Source organism: Crassostrea angulata, unplaced genomic scaffold (assembly GCF_025612915.1).
Source record: "Crassostrea angulata isolate pt1a10 unplaced genomic scaffold, ASM2561291v2 HiC_scaffold_141, whole genome shotgun sequence".
Taxonomy (NCBI): Eukaryota; Metazoa; Mollusca; class Bivalvia; order Ostreida; family Ostreidae; genus Magallana; species Magallana angulata.
This window is the reverse complement of record NW_026441696.1, coordinates 44,479-65,369: the sequence shown is the minus strand read 5'-3', so window position 1 is coordinate 65,369 and position 20,891 is coordinate 44,479. Positions and strand designations below refer to the sequence as shown.

The 20,891-nt window shown below is 32.0% G+C and overlaps 1 protein-coding gene across 1 annotated transcript in view; it reads right to left on the bottom strand.

Annotated features, from left to right (window-relative positions):
• The window catches only part of LOC128169486 (neurogenic locus notch homolog protein 2-like), a 43,126-nt gene extending 23,909 nt beyond the window's left edge, over nucleotides 1–19,217 (bottom strand). The window contains exons 1-4 of the mRNA XM_052835621.1: nucleotides 18,434–19,217; nucleotides 16,072–16,126; nucleotides 12,009–12,122; nucleotides 10,765–10,878 (exon numbers count right to left, since the gene is read on the bottom strand). Of these exons, the coding sequence (XP_052691581.1) occupies nucleotides 10,765–10,878; nucleotides 12,009–12,122; nucleotides 16,072–16,126; nucleotides 18,434–18,796 (646 nt within the window). The 5' untranslated portion in view covers nucleotides 18,797–19,217. The remainder of the gene's footprint in view (nucleotides 1–10,764; nucleotides 10,879–12,008; nucleotides 12,123–16,071; nucleotides 16,127–18,433) is intronic.
• Nucleotides 19,218–20,891: the final 1,674 nt, after the last annotated feature.

Below are 20,891 nucleotides of genomic sequence, written 5' to 3'. Positions count from 1 at the left end.
TAATCTTCAGACAAACCAATGTCACAGCACAACTAGAAAAAGAACTCGAACATGTGAAGCTTGGAATTCATGATATCACCAAAGGAAAATTATCCCCTTTTCTTCTATCTCCTGACATCCTACAATCCTCACTTAGACAAGTACAAGATATTCTTTCAAACAAATTCACACAATTTCACATTTCCCACAAAGATCCTCTGTATTATTACTCTCAGGGAGATTTCATTTTCACTAGACTTCACTCACACCTTTATCTAACCCTTAAAATACCCATTTCACCATACGTCCGCCCAGTGTCTATCTACAAAGTATTTTCATTTCCTGTTCCTGTCAATTCTTCATCAAATCATGCCACACAACTCCTTGATACACCAGAATACTTCATTACTACAGAAGACAATCAACACTATGCAACTATGACATCAAACCAATTATCACACTGTAGTGGGACAACGACATTATTCTGCACCTTTAATATCGCCTTGACTGCCTCTGCATCTCCCAATTGCCTCTCTTCAATCTTTTTTAACCAAAAAGAAGACACAACCAGACTATGTGACTTTCGGTTCCTGCTAAACTCATTGAAACCATCCATTTCTGAGATTTCACCTTCACATGTTTTACTGTACCAAACAACAACAATTGCACTTGATTGCTCCTCGAGCCAGAAAATTCTCAAAGGCTGCACATTCTGTGTAATGAAGATTCCTTGCAGATGTTCCATATCAACACACAAGTTATACCTTCCACCTCGACTTGGCAAGTGTAACAACAACACTGATAAAATGTCTATCCTTCACCCTATCAACCTGGCTCTCCTTCAACAATTTTTCAAACAAGACTCTCATTCGGATATATTTGGTGACACCATCTTTCAAGAATTTGTAGAAATGAAACTTTCGAACTTTAATATATTTAATCATTCCTTCTCCAAGTTTGTTGCCAATGACAGAAACCAACATCTAAGTTTGAAACGTATAGCCAGTGCCGTTAAGCGTGATGGACAGGTATTCAAGACATTATCTGAATCCATGATTGCAGGCCAAGTTGAATTTGCTGTTGATAATTGGCCCGATACTAGTGGAATCATCGCCAGCAATGCAACATCCCTGGCAACCTTTGGTTTTATTTTTAGTATTTGGTCTTGTTACAAAATCAGAACAGTTCTAATGCCATTGCTTCTCCTCCATCAAACTCATTCTGTCTCTGCACTAACACCTAAACCACCATTGTCTTTTATTTGCCAATCCCCAGACTCTACTAACCCAACTACCATTGATGAGCATGTCTACTCATCCTTCACCACTCCTTGGCCATATGTCTCCCTCTCAGTTATCACAACTCTTCTTGTTATTGCATGCATAACTTACCTCTGGAGCAAATTTGTCCAGACTCACCTAACAACCATTCACTTAGAAATTACCACTGGACCAGTGTGTGAACTAATCCAGCTAACCACCTTTCCTCTCTGCCCTAACAACTGGAACATACAACCACCTCAGGATGTTTCTTCTATTAACATTACCAGAAGTTATCTTATGTTTCATTACATTGAAATACAGTGCACCCCAATTAACATTACTAATGTGCATACTAACCGCTCGATAACTGTGAAAACAACTCAACTTATCTCACCATTCAAAGCACGTCGCATTAATAACATTTTACGTCACCCCTATACTGCTTACTTCCTCCTCTCACACCATCAATATTTTAAACTCTTAAACTAAAATCTAGTTGTTCCTTTGTCTGGACCATTTCTCGGCATGACTTATAGTGAGTGTGCATGAATGAAAGATGATTATTCTTTTTCATTTGTATCCTATTGTATATATGTTAACGTTTGCATTGAATTCATGTACCTTATTTTTTTTTTCACTTGATACATCATCATGTTCTTCAATTTCTTTTATCAATGGACATGCATTATTTTTTGTTTAGTCTTCATTAGTTCCGAATATCATTCAATGTTTACATTTGTGTACATATTCCCTTTAACCCTAATGGTTCATTCATTTTTTTTATAATACATGTACTTTTCTTTTTAATCTTTGAGGACAAAGATTTTTTTCAACCAGGAGGGTATTATCATATGGGCATTTTCACCCTTGTAAACAATTTCTATTTTTAGACATTTATTTCATATTTTATAATATCTGGCTCATGATTGCCGACACGATCCAAACTTTGCTGTGCATTCTATTACATGTCATTTTCTTTACCTATAGTCCGAAATATTTGCTTACTTACTATGAAGAGTATACATTCTTTTACTATAGATAGCTTTTTCTTTGAACACTTGTGAAATCAATTAGTGTCACACTAATCAAATGAAGCCGATTTATTTAGAGTAACTCGTTGAACAAACTTAATTCGCACCTATGTCATTTTCGTTTTTCTTCGGTTTAGAAGCTAAAAGCCGAAGGGTAAATTGTCCTTTTGATGTCAGCTTTCAAGCCAATTGCTTTTCACACTTTGTTTTTACAATTCTTGACAAGATTAACTCAGGGCCGGACAGGGGACGCTAGCTTGCTTTGTCCGATCACTTTTTCCTTGGACGGCAAGAAATAAACATCAAACTTATATTCAACGTCTCCTGTCCTATTTTCAGGATCAACTTGTTACGTCACATATCAAAGTTAAAAATATCACCCGAAACTCGGTGATATATAGTTACATAACGTTTTCAGCGAAAATTTACCAAGTCTTTGCAAGTCGTTTAGTTTTAACTAATTCAGAAAAATAACAAAAAAAACAATAAAAGAAAAACTGTCAATGTAACAGCAAACCGGGTTTTAATTGTGTGTGAACAGTATCCATAATCCATTTGTCCATACTGAATTGATACAAACTACCTATCCAGAAAAATGGGGTACTCTATATGCAACGTTTTTGCCAAAAGTGACCAAGTTAAACAGCTGATATTTTTTTTATAATCCCAGCAATTTGCATACCTCTGATATATGTTTAAAAAGAACAACTTCCTATCTTAATCAAAGAACTGAAAGTACTGATAGACGGAGGAGGCATTTCGGGGAAAATTAAACTAATAAAAATTTATATGATTTTTTTATTTAAGGAAAAACAGCGCGCATACTGCTTATCATGTTGGAATATTTGCGAAGCGGTTTATTATTATGGCAGTTTAAGGTCGCGAGGATGTTTTTCAGGTTGACATCAGAGTTAGGTAGATAATATTAAAATAATTAGTGTTGTTCTCTTATTTAACCTTATAAGCTTGTTATATTACTACTTTTTGCATCAGAAAACAACATGGGTAACTGTACATGTTATTAAATGCATACAATCGAACTTAAAAAATACAATGCAAACTATTTATGTACACATTTCTTTTCTTGTGTATATTTAGTTTAAGTCGATATTATTTCCTGTGTATAGTGATTTGCAAACCCAAGGTAGAAAACGCCATAGCCTAGAGGTTTCCACACCTGTTCAAGACAAAAAATAACCTCTAAATTGCAAACTACTTTGTCTAACTGTACAACACCCCCCCCCCTCTCCTTTTTAATCTTACAGAAGGGGTTTCTTGATTAAGTGTCGTCGCTCTATATGTTCTCTTATTATGATCGTGATGAGAGAGAGAAAGAGAGCGTTTAAGGCGTAATTTTACGTACCTTCATTTGAAATATACTAATATAATATATTCATAAAATTAGTATCCACAAAAGAATATAGTATAATGTGATTTAATCCAGCATGCAGTTTCAGTCCGAGTCCACGTCTTATTCCCTGTTAATCAAATCAACACGCGAGGTGCAACACGTGTTCCTTCCAAGATAAGGGAAAACAGTTTCGTTCTAATAGTTTTCATTTCAAGTAAGGAGAACAGACGTATGCCTAACAATAAAGTATTCTACACTGTTTGTGATGTTTGATTTCTAGCAAAGAGAAAAAAAAGTATTTATAACAATGAAGTACATGTATTATACACTGTTTGTGATGTTTGATCTAAAGATTGATATAATGTGTTTGTGAAGTAAAGTTCGTATACTTCTTTTTTCTCAACAGAACTCACTCACTCTCTCTCTCTCTCTCTCTCTCTCTCTCTCTCTCTCTCTCTCTCTCTCTCTCTCTCTCTCTCTCTCTCTTTCGTTCGTTAAGACTATGGACACAATAAACATATGTACTTTATTTTGCTATTTATTTTGAATTTACAGAGAACTCAAGTTCAGTTATATGGTACCAGTTTTAATGATATATATAACCGCTATTGTTTGCATCATATAAAAGATTTTTTTGTCAATTCTATCTTTTTTTTCACGCGTGATCAGCTTGTAAAATACACTGACTTCCCAAATCACTTTCCGGGGGGGGGGGGGGGGCTGTAAAGAGAGATACGTCTCCGTGGGTGATTAATTGATAATATGCGAACGATATACGACAGAGACAAAGAAGCACACCATGTTTATTCATCGAATCTTATAATTATTCATTATTTCGTCCACCGCTAGATGGTGCTTAAGAAATCCTCATTATTTGACGTCACGGGCAAGCCAATCACAATATACGGAGGCTGTTAAGCAGCTTCCGTCTAAAAAACTGTACGAGGAGTTATCCTGTACGAGGAGTTATCCTGTACGACGAGTTATCCTGTACGAGGAGTTATCCTGTACGAGGAGTTATCCTGTACTAGGGGTTATCGATACAATAAGGATACCTTTATGGCAGCCTCTCCCCCGCCCGCCGTTTTCACTTTTTTAATAACCGGAAAACCGAGTTAAAAATTTTCTCTCAAAATTCTTAGAACACAGTAGAAGCAATCGAGCTACATGGGACCTCACGGCGGTCTCCGCACCCCATGCCGATCAAAACATTTCACCACCTTATGAAACCTATTGATCCGTCTCATCTCTAGAAAGGAGTACACATTAACATTTGTTATATAATTGATTAATTCCTAGCTTTCTGATTGGCTCATATCCAAATTTATCGAAAAAACAAAACGTTATTTCACCTGCACGTAACCAAGAAGGTCAATACAACATTTCATTTTCTCTACATTGGACTAAAAAAAGATAGCCAAATGAAACATCGCATTTCTCAATTTGTTCTGCTTTGGCTTTAAACTAAAACTTTGCTTGATGACATTCAATTAATATATATCTGTATCAATTCGTCGATGAATTATATAAAAAATAATTATTGCTCGTTTTTTTTCGATTAACACGATGATTTAGCTACCCGAGAAGTACAATATTCACCTTGCCTCCGGCTCGGTGAATATCGTACTCGGGCGCGGTGAATATTGTACTTCTCGGATAGCTAAAGAATCATATTGACCTTAAAAACAGCAAAATATAATATTCAAGTTAACATGTTAATTTTTAAAAAGAAATAGGATATTAAAGATTTCTTTTAAACCCTTATCGTACAGTACCATGATAATTATATTACAGAAATCAGCACATTCGTCATATCGAAACGAATTTTATATACATGAACCTCTTCTTGTTTGGTTAGTTTTAATTATACCTCAAATATTTTCTAAAAATAATGCCGGTATTTTCAATAGAAAAATTGTCGTTCATTAATAACTTAGTGCAAAAGTTTAGCTGAATATCATGTTTTTCGTCCATTCTGGCGATTACGGCATGCCTTTTCCCCGCAGCAAGGCAAATGCCATGTACGGTTATGTTAAAATTCGACAAACTTACAGACTTTACATTTTTCAACTTGTATCACGTCTGATGTGCTATTGCCAAGCATGAAATTTCAAATGCAGAAACTACGGATTAAATGTGTGCAGAGTTAAAGGTTTAATTAACAAATGAAAACAATTAAGCTGCGAAATGTGCATCATACGAAGGAACCGAGTTAAATCTTACATGTGTTTATGTCCGAGTTTTATAGGTTACACGATTAGAATTATACACATTCAAACTCAGGTTTACACACCAACACGATTGCATATTCGGATTTACAAGATTACATGTCTGGATTTTTGAACACGATTACCCTCCATATTATTTTAACAAAGCCCGGGTTATAATAAAATGTGTTCAGTTTAAATACATGTGTACTTATAATAAAAATTATGCATGACAGTTAATTAAGGAAACAATTGAACATAATTGATATATAGTTTGAAGTTTTAGATCAAATGATTGAAAAAATTTATAGAGCGAATAATCTCCGTAGAGGTCAAAGTGAGGGTCAAATTAGTCTCAAGTAATTAAATTCATGTGTTGACAAGATTTGTGTTAAAACAATTTAATTGCCTTTTGTGTTGTTGATTACAGTGTGTTGTTGATTACGTTCTACTTTTCCAATTTTTTGTGCGTTTAGAGTGCGCTCACCCTGCGTTCACTAGCGCTCCGCTCCGTTCGCGCTCACCGTTTACAAGACGCTCACATTGGGTTCACTGTGCGTTCACTTATCGTTTGGTCTGTTTTCATTTATTCTCAATCGGAACTCCAAAATGATAGGATCGGTCTTTGCTAGTCACAGCAAATGAGAAAAGAACCCGAGCGAAAAGGTGGAAACTTACATTAGACATAAAACATCATTTTAAAGAAGAATTTAGTCCGTAGAATTTAATTTAAAGTATACATTTCTGAGCAGGCAGTGTCCGTTTTTAGTTATTATTTTTTATGACTTCAAAAATTGGTACCGTTTTATGTTTTTTATCATTCCTATACAGAAGTCATTTAATATATGTTTGAAGAAATATGATGCGAATAATTGATAAGAAAAAAAGTAGGAATGTTTTCTTTAAGTAATACATTCCTTGACAATGGTTTTCTCGGGGTGTCAGCTTCAACTGTCACCCTCCCAAACAGGCATTATTTTCATGATTTTTGTCGATTTGAAAATGGCGTAATTATGTAAGTAGGCAGTTACTGTGAAAATTTTAAGTTACACAATACATCGATTAATTACTACACAAATATATTTATTGATTCATTTAAAGACTTCAGTCGTTTAAAACAGAAGAATTCAATCAACGAACGATTCGATACGTTTATAAAGAAAATTATAAAAAAGAAACGGGCGTCGTATTTTTGTACTTTTCACGATTCATTTAATTCCTCCGATGTCCAAACACAAACGTATCCATTCTCGACAATAAACTGAACAGATCAACTTTAAAAAATGTAAGCTTACTAAAGATCCGTGTAATTTTTTAGATTAGCAATAAATCCAAACGATTTTTCTGTAAATGCAATTTGTTTAAAGTGATTTATAAAGTAGTTATAATTTTCTCAAATCGTGTTTACATATTTCGCCGAACAACTCAGTCGATTACCGTTAAACTCATTTAATTACTATAAATTAGGGAAAAAATTATGTAAATGTGGGTTGAAAAATACAGAAAAGTTTTTTTACTGCTTTATTTGTTATAATACATATATCTAATGTAATCGGTTATCTGTTCATTCACGTAATGGTTTACACTCCGCGTACGATTTAATACTTCCGATGCACATATATTTAAGTTACCTCGTTCAAAAGAGTATTAAACATCTTTATTATTACATTACTCGATTATTTTTTGATAAAATTATTATTGTCTTAAATTTGGTTTCATTTAACTATTTTATTTCTAAACATAAATGGTATCATGGTATAAGATATTATTGTCTGACGTCAGGCATATCTAAGGTTTGAGAGTTGCATTCTCCGAAACAGTGCAGGCAATGGGAGCAAGCAAATATATCAATATTGTTCATGAAAAAAAGTAACCAATGCATGTTTAATGTGTCAACATTTACATTAGCAATCGGTGAAAATGTTATATAGGATGTAATTGGCAACAGTGAGCAAGAATTTTCAAGTAAAAGGGCTGTACACCATGAACTTGTGTATATGGTGTTATCCTGATTTAAAAATAGATTGCCATATGGCAGGGGTGTCAACGGAACAAGTTGTTACACATTACGGTATGTGCACAAAGCAAGTATAATTGATGTTGGATTAACATCACTAATAACGAATCATCAGTTTGAATTCAACAAATATGTATTCATGTAGCTGGAGTATTTACTGGAGGAACGAATTTGCCGAAGCGTGGTGTGACTCGATTTTCGATCAATCTCGCGAGTTCATTCATCTTTAAAAGGTGTACTAAATGCGCATTAAGCAATTACAACTCAAGTGTGTATAAATGTATATATTAATTCAAAACATTTCTTCTGCACATCTGATGCAAAGTATGATTTAATAATATAGTTGTAAAAAAAAAACTAGAGCAGCACTCGTGGCAAAGCCACGAGTAGGTCTTCCGTTGTTGCTGCGAGTTGAAAATATATGTGATATGGTGTCAAACGATTATAATGACTAAACTTTCAGTTCTTTTTTGTTATAAAAACGTGTTGTGATTGAATGCCTGTATTTAAAACGTGTTTTGAAAAAGAAAGGAAGAACATTTTTTAGGAAAACTATTTGTCGAACACAGTTTATGTAATCGTAACAAACACTCTTTAAAAAATTAGATGTTTATTGGCGAGTTAAATTTTCAAAGGGTAGCAAGCGTTGTTAAAAACAGTATGTACTCATGATTCATTTCAGGAATTGTGATTTTTAAAAACCGAACCCGCCTACAAAACACGTAACCTTTTCTCTTAAATAACTTCTTTATCTAAATATTTCTAAATTTTTTGAAGACTATGTGCAATTTAGAATTGTTGCGTGCTGACAAAATTTATAAACCCTGAAACGTACTACTACTGAGGTGTTTTACATTACTTAAAACTGTTTGTGATTGGTAAAACTCTTTTGTAGGTATTTTCATGAAAAAAAAACGTAGAAGAAATGATATACACTGTACTTTTTACGATTGAATTAATTTTTAACAATCAGAAGAAAGGTATATGTATTACATAAAAAAGACGACTAGTTACAAAATACATGTATATATAACGTTTTTATACGATGTTTCAGTACTGGTACAATATTAAAATTCGCTATTTATATAAAATATTAAATACAGTTAGCAAAACATGATTTCTATTGGAAAAAACCTAAATCAACTTTAACTTGCACGATCAAGTTTTGATAAGCATGTAATTGCATGGACCCTGAGGTCCACGCAGAAAATTATAAGCGAGGTCAAGCCGGATGCTATGGGGAAAATTCAACCTGCGCATGAGCTATCCTGGTTCCTGTGCGTAATGTTTAGCTAAGGGAACCAGGCTAGCACACCTTTATCTGAATCTGGATCGGGATTCCATGTCATATGCACATATAAGTTCAAAGGCGCTATCATTGTAAAGTTGTCGGTAAACAGTACACATACAAAGTAATGATCAGCATTTGATATAAACTGTCAGTATTATGAAATAAGGTAATGTTATGCCGAATCTACAACATGCATCATATAGCATAATTTACAATGTTTTGTTGTTTTCCGAATACACATGCAGCTTAATTTTACTATTATAATAGGCGAGGCTAAAGTACTTCCCGATTAAAATTTTATTGAGCATTTAGGTATGATTGAATGATTACGGGACTGTATATAATAGATGATTGAATAATTATGTCACTGTAAAAAGTTTAAATCTCAAGAAAAATGCATCAAAATATGATATTAATTTACACAAAGCTTTAAACTGTAAACTTTAAAATTAGGAAAATAATTGTTGATCAAATCATGATCATGCCCCTTTAATATGCAGTCAGTTTTTACTTAGTGTCAGCAGCAGAAGAAAAAACAGATTTTTTGAACATTCAATACATGTGTGTATAAAATCATACTATATCAGCATTTAACCCTGACTTGGATTATTAACCCTATACTCAGAGGTCATAAAATGTTAAAAATTATGTAAAAAAGTTTTGAAGTCTTTCTTAATATACAGTCAGTTTCTACTCAGTGTCGGCACGTGAAAAGAAGATTTTTTAACATTATATGCAACGATACTACACTAGCATTTTTGCATCGACCTAGAGATGAAGCCCGTAAAGTTGAACACATGGAATTTACAATTCTGGTAGAGATATGAATGCATTATTTTAAGTGGATTTTCTTGGATACGCAGAGGAAAAGTAAAATATTATAAAAAAAATGGTCAAAGTTAGCAAATTTAGTCCTGCCCGTAGGCAATCTTAGCAAAGAGTCATAAAATTTACAACTTATGTTGCATTATGCCACATTTTAATAGAAACGGTCAAAATAATTTTTTACGAAGTTATAAACGGGAAATGTTAACGCACGACGAGCGTCGCATTAACACTGACGGCGACGGTGAAATATTAATTCTAATAAATAATCAGAGTGCCTCAAGTGACCTAAAATTGAAAATACCTGATGTACTCTACAACACTTCCTTCTATTTGAATGTTTGAAAATAAGGTATAATTACAAATACGTCAAAATCAAATAAAGCTTATGAATTTGTAAACCTTTTAAAAATTAGATCCGACTTCTTCTTTACAGAGAATATAAACGTCAAGCATGCCTGTATTGATATAAAAATGAAACTATATCCAACATAAATAATCTACAAATAACAGTTTCTTTCTTTATACATATAGAAAAGATAAAGATGTAATAACATGTTGGTATTTAAAAGTACGAACACTGTAAAGATAAGTATCAATTTAGAGAGATAATGACAAACATGAGAGGGGAAGGCAGATACACAGAAATAGCAATCAGAGTTGATAAACATCAACTTAAATTAAGAGAGTCGGTAAGAAACACAGAAACAGAGGAGCAAGGCATACCTATTTATATTGATAGAGGGAAAAGAGAAATATACATTTATATTGATAGAGGGAGGAAAAATAATATACATTTACCTTCATTACAGAGTGCCCCTGTGAATCCACCAGCGCATGTACACGTGAAAGATCCATCGCTGTTGCTGCATGTTCCTCCGTTTTGACAAGGATTGTCAAGACATTCATTGATATCTAAAAGTTACGATTTTTACCTGTTATCTCATCCCTAACAGAAACTAAAAAAACAATATAACTTACATCAAAACTTACAATAAAAAAATACAACATATCAACACCAATTAATACATTAAAATGCATGTAATAGTCCTCGTATTTAAAGCTGACATGAATTTATAAATACGCATTATTTCTCTTTTATCTCCGATTACCGCCATATTAGTTGTGGCTCATCGATACACACCCCCTATATAACTGCATTCAGACATTTCATACACCCGAACCTTGGACGAAAAGACGTGTAGAAAAAGTGTTGAACAAAATTAATATGACAACTATTAAACTTGCAAGGTATATCTAAGGGAACAACGAAGTAGACAGACTGAAACCAAGGCACAGATACTTAAAAAATCCTCCATAATTGTAGACCGCCTCCTGTGTTGTTTCTGTTTAAACATCGCATATGCGCAAACCACACACTTTGGCAGATCGAGCAATGTCAATAACAGGATGGATTTTAGAAACTTACCTTTTGTAGAAACCGATGGAACGATGTTACGTGTTACTTTCATGGATTTACTATTATTTAGCTACTAAGTTGGATGTAGTTCCGCCAGAGTTTTCAAAAAGACGCAGACGTTATGCATTCGTATGAACGACACATGTGTTCGATATGCATTCGATGTAAGAGAGCACAATCTGTGCAAAATGATACCTTGATACCTTGAAAATTCTTTTGAAGAATAAATAAAACTTGCATTTTATTGATTGTTGTGTCCTTTATTCTTTATCACAAACATTTTACTACAATGTGTAGTTCATGCATTTACAAGTCCGTGCAACCTACATGCCTCGATCGGAAAGCAACCGACGATAACTTTCTCAACTACTGTAGATACCCCAGTGGCAGTAGAGGAGCGATCGAAACAAATATGGCGAACAAATGCTTTATGCATTCATGTCAGCTTTAACATATAACAATTTTGCAAAGGAGAATTTGGTTTTAAGTTGGATTTCAAATATTATCCTTATTTTAACGGAAGGAACATTTTAACATTTGCTGCCTCCACAACTATAAACAGGCTTATTTTACATTTGCTTTTAAAAAGCAAACGTAAAAATTTACGCATTTCATTCTCGTATACCTTCATCACAAGCTATCCCGGTCCATCCGGCGTCACATGTACAGTTGAATGAGGCGGATGTGTTCGTACATGTGGCTCCGTTAAGACATGGGTCATTCTGGCACTTATCAGTATCTTGAATTGTATAAATGTTAAAATTAACTGAACGTGATTCATTATAATCATTTTGTCTCTTTTAAAAGGAAAATAAACTAAATCAAGAGGCCCATGGGGCCACATCGCTCAACTGAGAAACAATTGGCGTTAAAAGATATTGTGCAATATGGCCCATCGGTAGAATAACAAAAAAAAAATAAATATTGTAATGTATTGGAATTTTACACTTATTTTTGAATACACGTAATTTTTGACATTGTGCCTTCATTGAATACCATTTTTACACAGAATAAGAAAATCCTACGCAAGAAATAAAACTTAACATTAGGGGTTCACGGTTAACTAATTATTTAATTTCAACAATGTTTACTTCCAATTCCCTATTTTTTTTTTCTGCTCCCCCTCCCCCACTTTATAAAGCGATCAAAATATACAAGAAATCAAATTGACGCAAGCGTCAAATGGGCCGCAAAAATATAATTGTTGTATGAATCATTGGTTGTTAACATAAAAACACACCACAAAGAAGGAAATAAGAGTTGGTTGTAATAATCTTTATGGTAAATTTTAATATACTTTCAGCAACTTGTTTTGAAGAGTTTAACATTTTACTATTATCATAAAGAATTGATTTCGTTACTGTAAGCATTTCTAACGGAAATTGTATGATCATTGCCATAGTATGAAGTAATGGAGAACACATTGCATGATTTGTACATTACTCTGATACAAAGTTCAACTCATCATATTTCTCTTAGAGATTATGTATTTCAAACCATTTTGGTTTTTTCGTTGTTGCATTGTATTGAATGAAAACTTAATGCATTAGTTTAACATATGATTTTAAGGGACCTCATAATAAAATAAAAATGGATTAGTTCAAATGAGTCAATTCAAATTTTCAGTTCTGTCATTTTCTTGCGTAAATAATTAATTGATATAAAATTAAATGTCATTTCATTATATTTTCTACAACATTTTACATGGAAATATAGTAAATACACACGCAAAGTTATTTTATTTGACACGGCACATAGAAATTCAAAAATATCATTTATATAAAATTTAATGACATTCAAGTCTTTAGTATTTCAGGTCTTTAGTATGTCCCGCATACCGATCCTGATGCATTGTTTTGAAAATAATGAAGAACTCCGAAATTTTCCGAATAGATTATAGTCTCGATAAAAACGCGCCAAATACGACAATCTACTAAGTATGACCTACTTTTCATTTACGAGTAAAACAAAAAATACGTGATATTTTCTAAGAGGCATGCAAATTTACTTTAAATTCATAAAAATAAGCATAGTATTAATTCTATTAAAAAAGAACTATCCCGCAGAAACGCAGTAACAATATTTAAATGTGTATCAAATAACGGACCGCCTTCCGGCGGCCCGTAATAAGAGCAAATGTGAACATTTCTTCCTCAACTACTAACTAGTTATTGCATCTCTTAAAAAAAATATAATAGTTATTGTATTTTTATTTTTAAAAAATCCTATAGATGTAAAGAAGAAATTGTACATCAATTCACTCAATTCCTCAAATTAAAAAAAAATAATTTGTCTTCTCTATTATATTTAAATGACTGTTGTTTACCTCGCATAAAATCGTGTGACTTTTATAACTTTACTCAAACGTGATTGATAAATACATTGGAATGAAAAATGTTGTCACGTGACATTAAAAGAACTATAAAAAAATCAATGTTACCGTATTGACAGGCACATCACTCTGATTTACTAAGGCCTATCTATTATTTTCATCTTATTTCATAAAAAACAAATGGTTACAAACCAGGATAATTTTCCACTGTAATATTTTCTTAAGAATAACGATAATTCCGTTATCCCCGCAACAGAAATATGTCAGAACTATGGAAACTGTTTTAATGGTGTCGTTTTTATTTACTCGTGTCTGAAAAACTTTCAAAATTAATGTAGATTTTACATTATTCATTGTATAAAGATGGGCCCCAGAAAGAAGTTATATATACAGCATATCATTCTTTAATTTTTTTTGTACAAGCATTTAATATACTATAATTCATATAAAATGTATTATGATCAACCAAAATATCAGCGTCAATCGTAGAATTATAAGCAAGATACAGAGCTAACAATTCTGCTAGGTTTGAGTCATATTTTGTTCACATGAGTTGTTTACATTCAGCTTAAGATTTTTAACTTGGTATTTCCTACTCAGCATTTAAAATGGGAAAAAAAGAATGGCGTCAGATCTGTGTACAAACATAGAATTGTGAGCAAATCTCTGTATTTTACTTATAATTTGAAGCTCTCGAATATGGTTAGTAAATAGAAATTGTAAACAATTAAACAGAAGAAACATGCACTGTAACAAATAAATAGCAAAACTAATTTTTCAAAATGGATCACATACATGTATATACCTACATATTTCTGTCAGCGATATTAAACTCTATTTAAACTGAATAAACTGGAGAAAATCTCTATTTAAACTGAATAAATTGGAGAAAATGCTAAGCATCTGAACAAAACATATTGCATTGGTCTACCATTACGCAAAAGATCACACCGAATTACCGATAGAATGAATTGTAGTTTAGTACTTTTTTAATACTTCAGATTTTGCTTTAATTTTCGCAGGTTTAACTGTCTGATTTACTGAAGTCTCTGTTTAATTTGATACGTAAAAATCACAAAATAAAGGCGATAGTTCCCAGGTTAAACATCACCGTCATATGTGAAAACTGTCAACGCATTAAAATATTTAGCCTCAATTTACTTTACAAAATCGACACTAATGTATTTTGCATGTGTCAAAGATTCCTTTCGTACGCGAACTGCTGCACAACAATATCAAACAAATTCACCATTTTCAGATCGACCATTTTATCATTATTGTCATGGCTGCTTTAAACAAAGAACCTCGTTTTAGAAGTATGGAATTCGAGTCTTGGTAAAATGGATAAGCAAACCCGGGCCGGGGCAAAAAAAAGCCGGGGTAGATCGGCAATCGTCAATTCCAAAATACGCTTTGTCTTGCAGTACTATATACAGCGAAAACAAATATACTGGTTCTTAAAATATCCTGAAAATTTAAATGAGATTGGCAGATTAATAACTGCCAAACTTTTGTTTTGCCCCGGGCCAACTGCCAATTTTTTGTTTTGCCCCGGCCCGGTTTTGCCTACCTATTTAACTAGACTTATGAATACCGAACCTGAAGCTGTAAAGTGATTGCAACACGCCCTTCCTTTATTATTATTTTCACAATAACTCAGATTTGAAACAGAACTAGCCCATAATTTTTGCAATTGATATTTTCCTTTCCATAAGGAGTATTTATGCTAAATTACATTAAATTTGAAGTTTTTTTTTAAATATACCCCCCCCCCCACCCTTTTTTTCAACAGTTTCGATGTTGTCTCCGCTTTGAATAAAGATCGGTCTTTTATTTCTGTAATTTATATTTGCCTTTCCCTAAGGATGCTTTGTTTTAAATTTAATTGAAATTGGCAAAGCAGTTTTAGAATGAAGTTCAAAATGTAAAAAGTTTACAGACGAGCGACGGACAAAATGTGATCAGAATAGCTCAGTTGAGTTTCGGCTAAGATGAGCTAAAAGTATGACTGGTAAATGTTATAAATTAAGACGTTTTGCTTAAAACTAAAAAATGCCAGAACCAGAGTAACAGCTAACACCTATGGCAATTCTGTAATATGCTTCTATAATACCGGTATATCAAAATGAAAGAGAGGTGAAATATAAATTATATATACACACACCTGACACTAATATAAACCGCTAAACCTTGTCTTACCAGAAACGGCAACACCGATAGTTTATTATTAAGCTAAGATATATCTTAACCATATGAAATAAAGACACATAGTTTTTTTACGGTTTTGTAATTTAACTATATAAAGACAAACACATCACTTTTATGATGGTGTTGTTACTTTGTGGCATCCACTTACTGATTTTGCATATTCCTTGGGCTCTTAAGAATAATCCATCCGGGCAGTCTTTGCTCTGTAAAAATAGAAACAATGTCAATACATTAAACATAGATATAAACGAATGAAATACTAATTAATTAATCAAAATTTAATGACAGGTAAACGTTTAATCACTGTTATTTGAAGAAATTGTTATCAAATATATCACTGAGATATATTAAAGTTTTTTGTCATATAATTTGAGTTTGGATATTAAAACTGATTCTTGTCAGGTAAACAGACTTTGCAGACAGCAATTATTTTAGTTACATATTGTTTGGATGTCTATTTTGAGAAAAAAAATAAAGCATATTAAAACTTCATTTTAGAGAGTTAAAGGAGAAATATTACAGCGTATAATGTAGTTGGCCTACGTATTGTATTACAATTGCACTACATTGTACAATAGTGAGAATCCGCGACAAACCCTGCTGTGGCTACAAGTTTAGACACCTTTTTATGTCAGGATGCTGTTATCATGTGTATTTTGTTCTGAAAACATAGAACGTCTCTACTACAGCAACTTACACAAAAAGTAAGATTTAATAATCAAGTATAATGATTGAGAAAGTCGTTAACATAGTATTAATGTATGCAACTACAACTTAATACTCTGTTAAATGCTTTCTAAATGTACAAAACATATATCAAACACCTCAAAACCTAATTCTATGAAAGATTTAGAGAAAAGATTTTCATTTCGAGCACCACAATAGATGTCATTTTAGCTTCAATCATTCAATTTTTTGAGGGGGCTTCAACTCCATAAGATAACACTGCTTAAGCGAAGTAGTGAATTGTATCGCGCAAATAATGAATAAATGTCATAGCTTTGCATTGATTACATTAGCTGAAACAGTGTGGTTGTACATGTGTAGGCTCTGTCTTGATTAAAACATATCACGAACAATTAATGTCAATGTTATTTTTGCGTATGACAACATCACAAATTGAATTTGTACGCCATGATTAAATAACCTTGATCCAGTCGTCGAACCTTTACAGAACTTCCGACAGAGCTCTGATACATGTAACATATTGAATTCCTTAACCTCATGATATATTAAGAAATCATACAAAATGTCGTAGCTTCATATCGTTTTAAGAACTAGTTCGACAGTCTTGAATGTTTATCATTGGTTGAGGCTCTTTGTGTGGTTGTGTGTTAGAAAGTACAAAAAAGGAAATGAGACGTTAATGATCCCGTTTTAGCTTGTATCATTGAGTTTAGTTCAAACACCTCAATAATATATTGTCCTAATTTCATATATATATATATATATATATATATATATATATATATATATATATATATATATATATATATATATATATATAATATTTTATGTAAAATTATTTACGAATAGCGGTAGTCATGAATGCCTCCACCAGAAAGGCCCGAGATTGTCCCTGATCGATTTTAACTTGAAACAAACAATGAAAATTCAGGAGCGGTTCATGAGCTTGTAATATAGAGCCACCCCCTTTTTTAAATACCAGAATCACAAGCAAAGCTCAAGTATGTTAAGCCCAGTATGGACTACATTCACTTAGCGATCGCTCTACGAACAATAATGATACATGTATACTAAATTTTAGTTTAAATATAAATTTGAGTTTAACAAACTAATAACATTTGATTGCTTTATTTTAAAAAAATAATAATAATAAAAACATTTATCGCCAATAGGATCAAACAAGATTTATGACAATTCGATATACCCTTTAGTACTTTAAAATTTTTAAAAAGTAACATTTCAAATCAGGTTACATTCTTATTTTCATTATTATGGACACAAGGCCCAACCGAAAATTCTGATTCTTTAATTTTCCACTCCCCATTCTCTATTCCCTTTCAAAAATGTTTAACACGGAAAAATAAAATACTAAAAAAAATTTCAGCACATTTTTTCTTTCTCTACCAAATAGATATAAAGATAAAAAAATAAAACATATTTAAATATGCATTGTCGCTGAAAATTCTAATTTCATTTTTTTCTATCCAACGTTTGCTTTTTTAAAAGTGTTTGAGAGAGAGGTCTGCAATAAAATGACGATTTTTATTAAGTCAGAATTTCTTTCCTCAGATTTAATTCCTCTTATGACTGAAATTATTTTATTTCTTAATTATATATTAAAATAAAAACGTTGAAATTATTTCTGAAGATTTTTATGTTGAATGATTTTTTTAAATTTAATTAATGGCTTAGACAATAAGTTTTCAGAAGATTATTAACATATAGATACAAACTACGCCAAATTCAAATAATGTGAGTAAGGTGTACTTAATCTCAAAAATTATCTATCTATGTTCTAAAACCCTTAATATAATTGTACTTACAGCTGTGTTTTCATAAGCCTCACACTGTGTAATGGTGTTTGAAAGGTTAGCATGTCCATAACGGAATCGGCAGGTGTATAAACCATCAAGAAAGCAAAAGTCCACAGCGTTACAAAGTAAATTCATGCCACAACGCAATGCACACTCTACAAGAGACTTTATTTCCAGGATGTGTACAGCAAAAACACCTTCATCCATGCTCTCGGACACATAGCCTTGCTTGATAAAGTCCGAAGTTAAAGGTAACAGTTGTCCATAACTATACATCAAGATAAAACAAAGTAAATATGATCTCGCTGCAAAGAAGTTCATTGTGCAGCTTCTTATTTCATCATAGTTTTGAACGATATTTGACATGAACATAGAATTTATACAAAAGTTTGATCAGTCATTATTCCAGATCAACCAATCCGTATACATTTGTCATTTTCATAATAATATGTTGATAAATAACTCATGATATGGAAGGGATGGTACATCGACTTAATATTGATTTGTGGTTTAAAAAATCAATTTTATTCTCTAGATTTTAAAAGCAAGAAAAACCATAGCAGTTACAATCATAAGTCTTTGATGCATGTTATAAGATAAATTTATTGATAAATTATTTCCGGAGATAACATAAATCAGTATCCTAGATCTACATTAAAATTGTTTATGTACAAGTTAATTAAAAATAGACGAATAATAAACACATTGCATGTTATATGTAAATGTACTGTAGTGAAGTTATCGAAGAAGAAAGGTTACAGATAGGCTTTTCCAGTGTTCTAGACTTTTTTTCTTTAAGCGGGGTCACAGATTCTTTGAATTACATGTATTTTGTTGAAAACTCTGATTATGAAAAAAGGATCACTGATACATGTATATTGATTTCTTCTGGTTCATAAACACATACAGCCTCGAATTTTTTCAACACATCGTTATTTTGTAATGATGATTAATTGATACACGTATACTTTAAATTCTTTTCGACTACAAGAATATTTTTTTAACAATTGAATAAAAGGTTACAGATAGGCTTTTCCAGTGTTCTAGACTTTTTTTCTTTAAGCGGGGTCACAGATTCTTTGAATTACATGTATTTTGTTGAAAACTCTGATTATGAAAAAAGCATCACTGATACATGTATATTGATTTCTTCTGGTTCATAAACACATACAGCCTCGAATTTTTTCAACACATCGTTATTTTGTAATGATGATTAATTGATACACGTATACTTTAAATTCTTTTCGACTACAAGAATATTTTTTTAACAATTGAATAAATCTAATAAAGTAAAATATAATATTAAAAGGTCTTAGACACGATTTGAGCTCAAAATTTGCAATTTTTGTTTTCCATTTTAATGTTTAGAATGGTTTAAATGGGTATTTTTAACTTGGAATTCTGTATTATGTAAACAAAACTCTAGTCTTGCTATTGTTTACATATTTGTTTTATTGGTATAAGTTTCAATCAAATGGTGCTTTCTTTTGTTGATAATATTATTTATGAACAAATTGAATCAGTTTACCTTGTTTGCCATGAGTCATTTTGTCAAAGAAATGGTAATTCAACATCTTTCATTATTTGCAATTGTTAACAAATATAAGACGCGAGCTTTGTTTATATAACAATGAATACTTACCTCTGTATACCTCTTCTAACTTGACTACGAACTTTTAAATTTTGGTCATCCATTCAAAATGTGCATGTAAACCATTTTATTAAAGTTTAAACATTAATCATGTGTTTGTCCTTTAAAACTTGTGCAGACCTTTACCTTTATAATCTTTCGTTTAAAGAAGCTTTCAAAGTTGTAAGTGAAAAAAACTGCATCGAATAACGGTCCATATTTAAACTTGTTTGGTTGATTAAACTCATTAAATGACTCATTACTATCTTCAAATAAAAGAGTGATTTTGATTATCAGGATGCTACGGCAAGTGTAAGATTTAAGACTCAAATCGTATAGTATATATTTTTTTAATATCCAGATAATTCTTTCATTGCAGTTATCTGCATCTTAATTGAGTTATTTTATTGATTAACAGTATATTTTATATCACGAAATAAATATTTTATCTTAAAAAACGTGTTGTTGAAAATAAAATTCTGAATTTTTTTTCCATTGCATTTTCCCGAATTTATTTCGATTGGTCTTCAAGGAATTGTATATTGAATTAAAAATGAATATTTGATTGTCAAACAATTTCAGAAAATTCTGCACAAAACTTGAAAGGGTCATTTTCACGTTTTTGATTAAAATTTATTATTTTGTTTTTGTTTTTACTGTTTACAAAGATTCAGTAAGGTGTTTAAAGATTTTGACTGTCCGTCGTCGAGTTATAAGCGAGTTACAGAGCTCACAGTTCTTTGTTATGTTAACAAAGCTCGGCTCATTGTTTTGTTTTGTTTTGCAATTAGAGGACCAAACATGACACAAGCCTTTTTTACTTAACACATTATTATG